We start from the raw sequence: 15,351 nt of genomic DNA on the forward strand, positions 1-15,351 counted from the left end.
CAAAATACAAACCAAATAGATGTACAAAGAATTGCTCCTAAAAAAGCTTATTAGTACAACAATTCAAAACTATATACTTCAATAAAATTCATAATGCAAAATTCAGGTTGAAGCTCTAGAAATTTTTCACCGTTTGATTCTTTCTATGAATGAAAGAATTGATAGTTGAAGCACAATATCAGTGAGAATTCAGCAAGACTTCAGTATATTTCATGCAACATGTGAGCAATATAGAGCTTTTTCAATTTCAGAATGCTTGAGAGAAATTTGTTTGCTGAATTGAATTCTTGGTTTTTTCTTGGTTATCAAATCAATGTAACTTGAGGGTATTTATCGATGTAGAAAGGTTTCTAACTTGTTCACCAAGTTTACTTGGAATAGGGTCCAAGTTTTATATTAATTTGGGTTTCAAGTAATTGAAATTTCAAAAATATATCCATTAAGTATTTTAAAATCTGCCGTGAGCCAGACGACTGTGTAATCTCTAGAAGTCAACTATCCATGCATTTCAAATACAAATTTCCCAAATAGTAAGGTGGCAGTCACCTATCATCAGGGTGGCAGTCATCTGTCATTGAACAGCTCAGTTTTTTTAAAACATTCAGAAGAGTGGCAGTCGGCTGGCAAAACACACCCAATCGCCTCAGTTGTCACCGGCAGTCGTCTGTCAAGTATTTGACAGTCGTATGTCAAGCTTTTGTCTACTTAGTTAAGTCCTTTAATATGCCAGTCAGCAATCCATAGATAGACAGTCGTTTGTCAACTCGTTATTTCTCATTTTAAGATATTTTTAATTTCTCTCTTCATTGCTTAATTTATCTTGGAATATTAACTTGCTTAACTTTGAAAAAGTATATTCCAAGACATAAACTAAAGTCTCTAAGTATGTCTTTGCCTAATGAGCTTCAAAATGAAAAATCATATTTGAACCATTTTTGAAGTACTTACAAAGACTTGTCCTATGAACTGAGGTGACTCCTCTTTTCTTTATTGTTGAGCTTCAATCATCCTAAATTTGATGTGAGCTTTCAATTCTTTATCTCTCTTGATCTTTCATCACTAATTCAGACTTTGAGCTTCATTGATCTTCGAGCTTTCCATGTTGATCACTTGAGCTTTTATTCTTGACGCTTGTTCATTAATATCAATGCTCTCATGATCTTCAAGTTTTAATCTATGCCTCAACCTTGATATAATCATCCTTATTTGAAGTACAAGCTTTCATAAATTCTTTAACCTTGCATTCATCATTGAGTCCTTAAAATACATCACTTAAACAAAGCATGTTAAGTTCTACTTGTTTGTTAGCATCAAAACAGGATATTAAGGAATATTAAGCCTTGTAAAGCCAACAAGACTCATCCATGAATCCTACAGGGAGTTCGTCGATAAAACCAGGGCATTCGTCGATGAACCCTGCTTTGACCTTTTTTAAAATTTTCCCTTTCTCTCTATTTTTTAATTATTATAATTTTCGAGTCTCTACATGAAACATGCAGTGAATCTTGTGACAATTCATCTAATGAATCCAGTGATGAGAGTATGCCATCTTATAAAGAACTATAAAGTGAACTATTCAAGGTTCATAAGATTCTAGTTAATGTGACTAAATGATACACTTCATTGAAAAATAAGAATGAAGTTGTAATGAAAGAGCTAGAATCAAAAAATCTTGCTGAAAGAGAAAAGGATTTAAAAATTAAAAGATTAGAAAGCAAGAATAAAAAGGTGATGAAAGAATTGGAAGATCTAAGATCCAAATCTTCTATGAAAATTGAGAAAGATATGTATATATCTGAATAAGAAAGTAAAATCAACAAAATGTCTCAAGATCTAGTAATGTTGTAAATAAAGGGTAAAAATATATAAGACTCATAAATATGTGATCTTAAGAGAAAAATTGAGGATCAAGCCAAAATCATCTACAACTTCACTAAAGGAAAAGAAAACCTTGATAAAATAGTTGGATCACAAAGAATGTCTTTGGATAAGGAAGGCATAGGATTCAATGGAGTTGAGAACACAAGGAAAAAGAACCTTTACATGGGATACTTTACAAAAACCTCCAAAGACTATGTTGGCACCTCCTCAAATGCTTACACTCACACCACATGCTTCCTATGTAAGAAAAAGGGACATATAAAGTTTGAATGTCCATTAAAGAGAAAGGGTGTGAAAACTAAACAGGTTTGGAAAGTAAAAGAAACATCTCTTGTTAAACCATTAAGACCCAAGAAAGTATAGGTACCAAGATAAACTAAGGACTCCATAGATCTTAGGTATAGTCATTCTCTTATTAGGAATGAAGAAAGATAAATTTGTACTAGAATGAAAAGATGGTAATGCCTCCATAGCCTACAGGGTTTAAAGTAGCCTATTCTAAGAGATTAGCGATGACTATAAATGTGCTCTAATAGTTGATAAATGCTTAAATTGTAAGTCACTAATAGAGATGTGTACTATAGTAGAGACACTGAGAAGCTGAGTAAAAATAAGAAATCTATTGCATAAATTCAAAGTCTACCTTGACTGTGCATATCATGGTAAATAATTCATTATGGGGATGATATAGCTTAACCTTAGTTGAAATTGTTAAAGAGAATTTATAAACTTTTAAGGTTAAAAACTCTAAGAGTGCAGCATATGTTGCTCTTTGCATAAACTTGAGATTTAGAAGAACTAATGAAAAAGAAACGTAGTTGATTGATTAAAACACTGAAAGAAGCTCCAAAGTGAAGAATCTGAAATTCAGTTGGTTAAAGTATTGCAGGTGCAATGAAATTATTTTTGAAATACTCACAGCATATGGCTTATTCAAGAAGAAAAATTCAACTAAGAAGTTTTCTAAAATTATTATTAAAAGCCTTCACTCCATGATCATATCATCAGCTGCTACTTAGAAAATCTGAAGAGCTCACAAATACCAAGAAGAAAATTCTCCTTGTTCAATATATGGAAAGCTACTTAATCAAAATTAATACAAGGATATTGAACGAGTTGAAATGGACAAACTTAAAAATGAGTTTCTGAACTTATTTATGACTATTATATTGAAACAAATGAATACAAGAATGGCGTTGTTGGCTACAATCAAGAAATCTTGGATTGTACAAGGCTTAACTTAGAAAGTATTGAGATTTGGAAAGCAATATGAATTTTGGGTATTCATACGCAAAAAAAATAATCTAAAATCAAAAGAGAGAAAATCTGAAGTAATCTAGGTCTATTTCATAGTAGAGAAGTATTTTGAATAAGGAACAAGGATAAGTGTTTGAAGAAAGCATGTAAGTCAAGAACACTGATGTACAATCGACTGACGTTTTACCCTCAGTCAACTGGTTGCTCTCTGACTTACTAAAATTTTCAGGATCAGGCTCCTCAGTCGACTAACTCTATGAGCCTCAGTCAACTAACTCGCTACTGAATTGAAAAATTTTAGGGAAATATACAGGTCAGTCAACTGCCCTTTTGAGCATAGTCGATTGACACGCAGCTGCATGAATACCAACTATTCATAAAAGCCCTCGTTTTTTTGTCTCATTCTACTGACCCTATGTCTCAGGTCAATTATTCATATCTTTTGGAAAATTGTACTTATCTTGACCAAATACTTGGCCAGATTGAATAGCATATAGCCGGTTCTTCACGCAGAAAGACTCCAATGGAGATAAATCTGGTGATGCTAAAGAAGAAGAAGAAGAAGAAGAAGAAGATAAGGATGAAGATGCAGCTGATACTTAGTTGTTTTCTCAAGTTTAAACAAATCTTGGATTATAATATGTGCATCAGATTTTTTTATTTTTTTTTTCTCATGTTATTTCGGAATACTTGATTATCTTCTTAAGCATGGTGAGTAGTCATTTATCTGTTTTGTGTTTATGTTGACTGTATGTGCTTATTGACAACCTTATCTTTTTTATTGATGTCATCAGAAGGAGATGTTTTGAGCAAAAACATAACAACTAAACATGGACATTTAATTTATACCATCTTCCATATGACTCTGAGCATGAACTTTTGAAATATGACTAAAGTTTGCAGACATGAGCATACAAATCTAATAAAAATGCATATGCATAAATATTTTTCTTAAAACAAACATTAATTTGGGTTGAAATATTTGACACTTCTATTTTGTTGAGCTTAGCTCTTTTATTTGTTTCTCTTGACCATCTTAGTTCACATGCTGATATTGGATTATGTTATATATCTTTTGCAAGTTGAATGATAGATGACCATGTTATGATTGAAATATATGCTAGCTTATGGACCGTGTTATTGATGCGAAATTTTTTTGATCCTTAGTATCTTTGCATAATATTTCTTTCAGTTTATCCTTTTGTTGATATCAAAAGGGGGAGAAAATTTAGTAAAACTGAATGTGAGCAAATTGAGAATGAGCATGGCATGATAAGTTTAAAAACATGATTGATGATAACTTCACATGACATTTACATTCATACTATACATGGATACATAGTTTGTACTTCAAGAATGAAATTTTGAATCTATTAAATATGAAATACATTTCATTCAGGGGGAGTTAGACTTGTTAAGTAATGATATCATGATTTATGTTTATTACTGGACATTATTGAAAATTCTGATATACAATCTTTTGTATTTTCTCATGTTATTTTGGGACTTATTGTCTATCTTTTTATGCATGATGAATGCAAAGTTTCGGTTTTGTGTCTTCACTAGATCTATACTTTTTACTTATCATTGCTCTTTGCCTTAGAATTTATATGTTTTTCTTGATATCTTACTCTTTTTGAATGATGTCAAAAGGTGGAGAATTTTTGGGCAAAAATTGAGCATGACATGGCATACCTAAGCATGTATATTGACTCAACTATGAAATGAAATATATAATCTTGAATTATGACATGATGTGATGTTGCGCTAATCTTGATATATGAGCAGTCTATTGACTCCATAGTTAAGCTCTATAGTGTCATCTAAGACACCAAAGTCGTTAATTTCCTTATCTCCTTCTGTTTCTAGCATTGCAACCCCACAATTTTGGGTTCTTCTATCTAGTTAGAGGGACTTCGTATGAAATCGTAAGTCGTTGACAATGCAACTGTTGTAGCGGTTAACTCATTGATCGAGGCCACATGTCAACGCATAAAAATCTTTACTTGCCGTTGGTTCTTTATTATAATACATGACTTTCATCTATTAATTAAAAAGGAGTTTAGATAAGTAAACCGTCAATATTGAAATTGTACATTGCTTCAAACACACATAAAATTTGTTACTTATATGGCTCTCAAACCAATTGACAAATTCCTTCTTATATCTTTCGTCAACATTCCTTTCATTTTAGGCCAAAAGTTTAGCACTATATGCAACTATAGTACATGTTAATGTCAACTAAATATATAAACATATATATATATATGCATACATAAATACAATGCAAAGTAACGAGTTTGGAACCACATACTTGATATATGGAATAGTTTCATCACAATTATTGAGGACGGAAAAATGCGCCTTTCATAGGTCCTCCATATCAATGAAATCGTAAATATGTGCAACGAATGGTCGAACATTTCCTTGAAATATATAGCTCTTGGGTTTTTCATCTTTGGCATTAGCATGAACGTCTACATTTCGCTCCTCACCAGCAAACCTTGTGTCAATATCATGTAGATACATTCAACAAAATACAATACATTCACTGTCAATGTATGCCTCAATGATTGAACCTTATGGTCGTGCCTTATTGCACATATACCCTTCAAAGTGGACAAGAACCTTTGCATTTTACCTAGAATTAGTGACTTCTACGTACAACGAAAGTAAAGAAATCATGTGAACATTGTAGAAGGACTTTATAATTTACCTCTCAATAGGTTACATCCAACGATATTGCACTAGTCCTCCAATTATGGCCTCCCTTGGTAAATGGATGGTTAGGTAGACCATCACATTAAATAATGTTGGCAAAAATATTTTCTCCAGCTTGCATAGTATGATCACGATGTCCTCCTCTAACTGTTCAAGTACGTTCTCAATTTCTTGGAGCACAACTGTTAGAAGAAGATCTTCAGCTCAATTAGCACCGAGCAAACATCTTCAGACATGTGTTCACAAAGGAAAACGGGTAGAACCCATTGCAAAAGGACGTGAGAGTCATGACTTTTCATTCCTAACATCTTCCCTTCCTTCGTGCTTATGCATCGAGATATGTTGGATGCATATCCATCAAGAAACTTCACTGATTTCAACCATTCGAAGAAATTATTCTTCTTATCCTTCGAAAATGTGTAACAGACAGATGGCATGAGAAGTTTGTCCCCATCACGAATCAAATGTAACTCAGGTTGTATTCCCATATCTTCCATATCCCGGAGAGCATTTGCATTGTCCTTTATCTTCCCATTTATATCTAGTAATGTACAAATGACATTCTCAAAAATGTTCTTCTCGATGTGCATAACATCCAAGTTATGGCGTAGTGGAAGATCTTTCTAGTATGGCCACTCAAAGAAGATGCTTCTCTTTGTCCAATTTAACTCCCACTCAGCACGTTTCCTTTCTCTATTGCTCACTAGTTTCCCAAATTTCACATCTCTGATCAACCAAAGCTAGTTTAATATCTCTTCCTCACTTAATCGGTTTGGTAGCAACCTTCGTTTAGGTTTTTCCTTAAAGCTTCTAACACCACAAGTCCTCCAAGGATGTCCAGGTCATAAAAAACGATGATGACACATAAAGCATAACTTGCGTTCATGCTTCAAGGGTAAAGACCCAACATCCTTACATGCTAAGTAATATTTTGTGTTCTAGCCCGATAGATTGCCATATGCGAGAAAATCATTAATTGTCCACAACAGTGCAGCATGTTAGCCTTAGTGGCTACACCATCATTGTTTAATGTGTTTTGATGATATTAACCTATATGTTGTTCCTAGTGTTTTCCTATCTTTGCATATCATGTTTACTATAGGTACTCGTACATGAATTATTGGATTGAAGGCAAAGATCGGACCGAGTAGACGTTAAGAAGGAAAGATCAAATGGACACGTACTCGGAATGACCCAAGCACAACCAAAGGAAGCTTAATTGGAGAATTATTTGTAATAAGGGTTGTGTGAGGTAGTACGTTTTGTAACTCTTGTGAGTGTGTTTCTTGCATGATTCATTAGCAAGATTTGAGCAAAGCACATGCATACTAGGACACATGAGTTTATAGGATCACACTAAAGACATAAACACAAACTCACCTTTCATGGCTTTCTAAGTTAAAACAAGAGTTTGTCAAATGAATCCTAAAACTCAAATATGTTTTCAAAGGGACAAGCTTTTAACATCCTATTTTTAAGAACATTTTTATACTTAGTCTCGATTGTGTTAAAACAAGTTTAATGTCCTAAAGGTTCAAAGAAAGTCAAGTATATTCAATAAAGGACATACTAAGCATAAAAAATATCGAAACAAGTTTTCAAATATGTTTTCATAAAATAAGATATCTTATATTTATGGGGAAACTCACTTGGACAAGTTTTAATCTTCATTAGACTCAAAATATTTCATATACTTTTGTCCAAAAATGTTTTAAGTCATTAAAATGTTTTTTGACAAGGAAAAACAAAGCAATCGTTACTACCGTAGTGCAATCTTGAGTCCTGAACACTTTGCGGTATTTTGGGTATAAATTTTTCTAGAAAAGTCCAAATGGGACGATCTTGGTGTCCCTGGAAAGCTAAGACAAAATTACACAACTTTTATTTTTGTGACTTTTTCTGATTCAGGGACCTCGTTGACGAAATTTAGATTTCGTTGACAAATTCTGGGCAGAAGCGCCCCAATGGGCGGAAAACGGCTAGTTTGCCAAATAATGTATTTTTTCTTCCCCCCAACGGTTAGTTAATGGCTCCTAAGGTTCTTGAGCTATAAATACAAGCTTTTAGACTTGTATTAATATGGTTTTGAGCATTGTTGATCATATTTGTGAAAAATATCATTTTATCCAAAACCTAAGCACTTTGCCCTTTGCATTTTAGTTATTCTTCACAAGTGTTCAATCCTCTCTTGCTCACTTATCTTGTAAGATTCATTCCTTGAGAGAATAGAGTGAGGATTTGGTTATGTTTCATATTGGCTCATTTAAGGAGCATTAAATTGTATTTCCAATCTCTTGTAAGGTTCTTTGTGAACCATTGTTGTAAGGTTCTTTGTAAACCGAAGCGAAGGCTCTTGGTGAGCACGGTAGGGGTTTGTTCCCAAGTGTAGGGATTTTTTCTCGAGTTGTAAGGCTTCTCCACCGGTGAAGGAGTATCTTTAGTGGATTGTGGAATCCTTGGCTTGGTGCTAAGGCGTGGACGTAGGCTTGGGGCCGAACCACATAAAAATACCGGTGTTGTTCTTTCTCTCCCTTACACTCTTTATTTTATATCTTGTGCATGATTTATATTTATATTGCGATATAATTTCTTCTATCTTGCCAAGAGTTTTTATTTCGTAAAAAAATACGTATTCCGCGAAAAGAGTCTATTCACCCCCCCTTTAGACTATATACTCCGGCTAGTGACTCCCAACACAGCATGCATCCAAAATTTTTTCCCAGTTTCCTCATAAAATGTCTCCACTCCTTTTTCCTATTCAACTCATCAATTAACGGCCTCAGGTTGTTGAATTTTTGAGTTTGATCCCTGTTTTAAAGCTGACAAAGCACATGTTCTTATGTGTGTATTTAGTGCTTGAACAGGTCATGTTTCAACTCACATATGAGGACAAAGGACATGGAAGCCACGAGAAACCTAAAGATTATACACTTGGGGCATTCCATGGAAAACAGAAGAAGAAGAAGAAGAAGAAGAAGAAGACATATTTGTGTTTATTGTAATTGCATCTAGTTTTCATATGTCTTCTGTAATAATGCATACATCTTGCATGATATGATTTGAATGCTTAGACAGAACCGTAGACTAATTATAGGGAATCAAAGGTCATATACTGACCATAGGGCACCTAAAGTTTAATCAAAAATCTTTTTCACAAAATTTAAAATCAATAAGATTTTTGTAATATCTATAGGGTTAAAAGCGTCGGACAACCGACCAATTTATGTTCTATACCCCTTGGTCGACCGACCGCACCATAAGCCCAAAGTCAAAAGTTTGACCATGGCTCGGTCGACCGACCATTTTTGTGATATAACCCATCAGTCGACTGATGCACTATTTGCCCTAGAGTCAAAGTGTTGATAAAGGCTCAATCGACCAACCAAATTTGAACATATCTCCCATGGTTGACCGGCCCTTAAGAATTTGACTTTCCACTATCCTCAGTTGACTGGCCTCTTAGTTTAAAAACGTCATGGTCGATTGAACCTTATGAGTGGCCGACCGGCCTTTTGCCTTGGTCGACCGAACCTACGAAGGGTTTCATGTCACCCTTCGTTCAGTCGACGGATATGTGCCTAGGTCAACCGGACCTCTCAGGTTGACTTATTTTTAAACACTAAACAAGTTTAATTTTTTAATTAAACAAATCTAAAAATACCAAGCGTGTCCCTCAACGGTCAAAATTCTTGAAAATCTATAAATACCCCTTCCATAAGTCTGATTAGGAACTTTGATTAGCTTTAAAATTCTTTCAAATATTTTTTAATGAAAGTTCCTCCAAACAACTTTTTATTACAAAATATTTTCATTGTGGCAAAATTTTTACTCTCCTACTCTCTTTCCTTTTGTTCATTTGAACAAATTTTGAAAGAAAGCATTTGTATTTTAGGGCATTTATTTTTGTATCCACGCTTTCATAGACAAACTTTTATGTTGCAAAAATCATTTGAAAAATAAAAACCCTAGATTCTCCTACTTCGTATTGAAAAATATTTTTGGGGGAATATTTTTATTGGAGTCCAAATCTTTGGAGTACTTTATTATATACATCTTTTTCAAAGATTGTTTAAATATCTTGAGAAAAGCACCCTTACTCTGCTGAGCCAATTTCATATCATTAGAAAGTGCATTAGAGTTTAATTGTTGTACTTTTTTACTTGTATTTAGAAGCATGTATTTTGTACAAAAATGTTTTTATTGTACTGGTTGGATTCAGCCCGTAAATTAAATTGGGAAACCTCCGCCCCGTAAAGGAGACTAATTGAACTTAGTTTGGTAATTGAGTTGGGTTTTGACACCGTCCATAAAATGTTGTTGGGTTATGGTTCCGCCCGGTCAGTGTAGTTGGGGTATTCCTCGCCCCATAAGGAGAGGTGATTGTAAATGATTTCTGCTCCACCTGTAAATGATCAGAGATAGTGAAATCCTTGGAGGGTATGCCCAAGGTGGGGACGTAGCGTGGTTTAGCCGAACCTCGATAACAAATATCAGTGTTTCTCTCTCTATCTCATTTAATTACTATACTTTAATAGAAAATGGAAAATTAGATTTTATGATTCCTAAATTGTTGTGACTAACGTATTATTGCAATACTTTAATATAAAAATTCATTAGTTGATTAAACTATTTTACTCAAAAAATTTAAATTTAAATTTAAATAAATTGCCTTGATAAAGAAAAATAATAAAATAAAATAATGTTTATAAAATCCTAAATTTTACGTCTTAAAAGTAACTAATTTTCAACCTTTCTGAATGATCAAATTGTTCTTGAAACACTTAAAAGCGAGTTTATATATATAATGATAAAATAACCTCAATTATTTTTATTATTATGTGTAATATTTTCTAATTTATATCATTTTAAATTTTCGTTATTCTAATCATATTTTTCAATGATCCATTTGCTTTAACTTTGACAATGTTAATTCAATAGTCTGTCAACTCTATTTTTAGATTATGTTCCTTCTTTTCTCCTGTAATTTGCTTTAGTTATACCAAAGTTCTCAATTTGGGTAGTTTAATTATCTCCTATTTTTTTTCATTTATATGATGCAACGAGATAATAAATTAAGACCAATTCATGTTTGAAATAAGTAATGTTGCCTTCTAACAAAAAATTAACAGAACTAAAAGGGAAGAAAGCTAAACATTATATATTGTGTTATTCAAGGTTAAAATTCTTTATAGAAACTCTGGCAAAATTATTTGCAATTCAATCTGTTGTAGTTCAATCTCTACGTTTCGAGTGATCAGCGACTTAAGTCACTCACACATGTCATATAAAATTTCAACTTCACTTATTCTTTTTCTATATTATATACTTTTTAAAATGTAAAACTAGTTAAACTATCAACCCAGTTCAATCCACATGAATATCAAATTGATCTAAATCGCAACCAAAATAGTTCGAATTTGGTTTGAGAAAAACTCAAACTGACCTAATTAATTTGATTTAAAAATTTGAGCTCAACTCAACCCAGCCCAATCCATGAACAACCCTAGATGCAATAAACAAAAAAATAAAAACAAGTCATATGTTTGAGGATGACCTTATGATACTATGATCTACCATTTCTCCAAACCAATATGGTTAGACCCACAGATCATATGGTAAAAGATATTCAAATGAGTAACATTAAGCCATAAAAAAAAAAGTTCGAAAAATGATCTTTGAAAAATTCGAGTGAGGCAAGAAATTTCATAGGAAGTTCCAAAAGATGACAACAATTATACTCAGTTCTTCTCTACAGTTCAAGTTCACTGTGGAGCTAACTCCTCCCCTTTCTCACGAGCAATAGAAGCTGATAGGATTCCAAGATCCCGGTTCAAGAATGTTAATGCAGACTCGCACTCTGAGATTATTCTTGCAACAGAAGAAGGCACACCAGCTACCGTTTCAGATGACCCTGCAGCCACTGCTGCATGCGCATCTCGAAGGTTCCTCAAGTTCCCTAAAAACTGTCAACAAACGCAGACCACACCTCTGCTATTATTGTTACAGACAATGCTGACAAACAAACAGTTAGGTAAATAAGAATAGAACTTAACGGTTATGCTAAAAATCATTGTCATGAGATCTGTATTATCTATTCTTGTACAATACTTACTGTTTTTTTTTTTTTTTTCATGAATTAACTTCATATCCTTTCTTTCTGTTTTCTATTTAACTTTTAACTTTTCTGCCAATGCACACATCTGGACACCCGTGTCTGCACCCTTGCACCCACCCTTGCGGGAACAGCTGCATCAGACAATCAATAACAGAGCAGCACCTATTTTAATTGTTCTATTGCTCAAGGCTTAAAGGTATGTTGCTTTAAAAAGCATTTGAAAAAGCAGCAATCCAAGGGTTGTCATGTAACTTACTGATTTTACTCCTGATGGAAGCATATTATTCTTTCCTACATTTTCGTTCATGCTTTTGGGCAACTTCATTCAATTCAAAAAAAAACAAAAGAGGAATGCATGCACACAGAAGAAGATGAAGAGATTCTTTAATACACCATTAAGAACATTTTTTATACCCACCTTATAATTGAAGGACATAAACTTCGATCAACCCACCTAAGAAGAACAAAGCAACATAAATTATACAGGAAGTTTTTGAATGTTAGGTGCTTGATTGCAAGAAAACAGCTAGGCGAACCAAGCTCAGATTGTTGGATAGCTTCATCTACATTGTTGAATCAATTCCTAACAGCTTTAACATGGTACCAGAGCTCTAGTTTCACGAGGTCATGTATTTGAGTGTTATGTTTGCTATAATTCATACTTATTGTGTTTTGCATTGGTACTCCCATTCAAGTTCAATTTATGATGAGAACAGAAAAAGGGACCGTCTTATTGGGTCTCCTACTCAGGTTAAAAAAACACATTTGAAGTATTCAGTAAGAATTGTGGAGCATCAGGAGCATCAGCTGACAAGAGAAGGACAAAGAGCCCTCTAATTCTGTTGAGGCTGAAATAGGCTGTACATGCAACGCCCACCAGGTGACATCTGGAAGGAAGCTGGTCCATCTCCATCGACAAAGATCTGTCATTCTGAGGAAAGCACATAATGGTGAGAATGGAGGATCAAGAAAAAATTCCTGCAAATGCTTCAAAGAAGGATTCTGTGAGGCACAAAGAAGACGACAAGGATCCTGTGAGGTTAGGAGGTGGCTGCCAAGTCGGACATGTGGACTCACTGAATAAAGGAAACAGAGAGGACTCGATGCCTGAATCAAAAGATGAGGATGAGGAGTCAGTGGTCAGACTTTAATAAGCAAGGGGATGGCTGCCTTGCCATTTTCCTAGAGAGCTGGAGCCTAGTCCAGCTAAAATTGCTTTTAGATGTGATTGGTCGTGAACTGCAGGATGCTGTGTCGGCTACAAACGCCTTTCTCAAGAGGGGGAAGATTGTGAATCGCAGGTCACACTGTTGGCTGCAATGCCTTTCTTGAGAGTGGGGATTTCCATTATAAGAAGTTGGCCTCCAGTTGGGTTTCAAGAAACTGAAGGCAGTTAGTAAATCTTAAGAGTAGTCATTTGATGGGCTTGAAAATAAAGCTTGCACTTGCAGGCTCCTTGAAGGCATTGAAAACTGAGAAGAAAAGAAAGGATAAGGTGTTTGAAAATGACACTGTAAATGCATAATAAAATTACCACTTTGCCTTATATCGTTGGATTGATTAATGTCAAACGTGCATGTATATAGTAATTAAATTAAGTGTTAATTATATCATGTTTGCATTGGAGGTCAACATTGACGGCGTGTATCAAAATTCACCATAGAGACACGTGGCGGGGTCTTTACCAATCCTGATCTTGGGATGTTCTAGAGAGTTTAGACTTTGTGGGCTCGAGTCAGGGTTCTCTAAGTGGGTTTCTGCCCCTCAGCCTTTTATTAAGTTGCTCAAGCATCCATCTATAAATAATGACATGTGTTTCTTTTCCTTTTTCTTCTTGGAATGATGTGTCATTGTCGGATTCGTTCAAATAATATATCATCATTTTCATTAATTGGGATGTGATGTATCAATCTATTATTGGAATATGACAAAGATGACACTTCACATCTTCTCGAGAATTTCTTGGCCCTCCTCTCTGGGCCCTCTCTAGAACATCCATTACTTAGGCACAACAAATCTTTCCTCCCTTCTCAACAACCCTCTCCACATTTTGGCGACTCCGCTAAGGAGAGCTTGGTTGTGCAAAGTTATAGCTAAGAGAAAGTTAGGCACTCAACCAAAGGCTTCTAATACCCAACTCACTGAAGACACTGAGAATGGGGCAAATTTCGGTGATCTTGTTGAGCGTGAAGAATTCCTAGACTTCGCCCCCGACATGACTCAAATGATGAAAGATGTTTCAAATCTCCTAAGAATAAGTGTTTGATTTTCGTCAAGAGAACACTAAAATGCTAAATCAAGCAGTTGCCTTGATTAGTCAAATGACTTCTGCATCCACTCCAGGATCACAACCTCAAGGACTGCCATGAACCATTCTGCTAATTCACTTCTGAGTGGGAACGATGACTACACAGATCCTCCTTGTTCTAGGACAAGATAAAAGCACGCCATCAACTCAAAGAGATCCTTCTACCTCAAACCTTACAATAGTTTCTCAAACACCACCTGTTAGGGGAACAATCTCTATCGTACCATTTGTAACTACAACACCCCTTCCACAAGTTCAGCACGTAGGATCCACTTCACATGTCCCACCAACCCTTACTCCTCCTTTACCACCCATCATGTCCAACTCCATCCACTATATCACTAAGGAGCATCTGGAAAACATTTTAGAGAAGAATCAGGAGAAGTCTCTTGTCATAGGGATGAACTTTAGTCTCCCTTATACAGATCAAATAATCTCAAATCCCTATCCTAAGGACTACACCAGTCCTAATTTAAAACTCTTCAATGGAAAGTCTAGTAACACCTAGGAGCAACTAATGAAATTTATTAAGATATGTGACATCTATGGGTTGGATGATGACCTTAAGTTAAAGGAGATCTCCAAATCCTTCACTGAAAAAGGCATAAACGTGGTATGTTAACCTCAAACCATGGTTGGTGGAAACCTGGCAACAAAGGTGCCTTCTTTTTGTGAAAACTTTTTTCCCACTCAGGAGGTGGCTTTGGTGGATCGAGGAAGGCAACATTAGAAGTCCATAGAAGACTAGAAGTCTATAGAAGACTAGGACTAAGGGTAATGCATTCAAGAGCGTGTGTTAGACATCCAATACAATATCAAGAAACAATATATTTTGAAAATCTGTATCTAGGGAATGTTAATTGAATATAGCGTGCAGTTGAAGAGCTTAGCTTTGTCATCCTTTGCTACCCTAGTGGAAGGTACTCGAAGGACTAATAACTCCATTCAAAGACAGAGGAAAGACAATGCCCATTTTGGGAAGAGAGGTACCAATGTAAATATCATCCAAAGTAGGGAAGATAAGATGAATAAAAAACTCTCAATAATAGACATACTAGGAGACCAGATA

The 15,351-nt window shown here is 34.8% G+C and overlaps 1 protein-coding gene across 3 annotated transcripts in view; it reads right to left on the reverse strand.

Moving 5' to 3' along the window:
- Window positions 1-11,266: 11,266 nt before the first annotated feature.
- The window catches only part of LOC131147868 (AUGMIN subunit 7), a 57,622-nt gene continuing 53,537 nt past the window's right edge, over window positions 11,267-15,351 (reverse strand). For 2 of the 3 annotated variants that reach the window (XM_058097495.1, XM_058097496.1), the window contains one exon: window positions 11,267-11,822. In XM_058097495.1, coding sequence (XP_057953478.1) covers window positions 11,622-11,822 — 201 coding nt within the window. In that variant the 3' untranslated portion in view covers window positions 11,267-11,621. Of the gene's footprint in view, window positions 11,823-11,987; window positions 12,106-15,351 lie in introns of those variants that run through there. The other variant, XM_058097497.1, reaches the window with a different exon arrangement.

This window comes from Malania oleifera, chromosome 2, assembly GCF_029873635.1.
Source record: "Malania oleifera isolate guangnan ecotype guangnan chromosome 2, ASM2987363v1, whole genome shotgun sequence".
NCBI lineage: Eukaryota > Viridiplantae > Streptophyta > Magnoliopsida > Santalales > Ximeniaceae > Malania > Malania oleifera.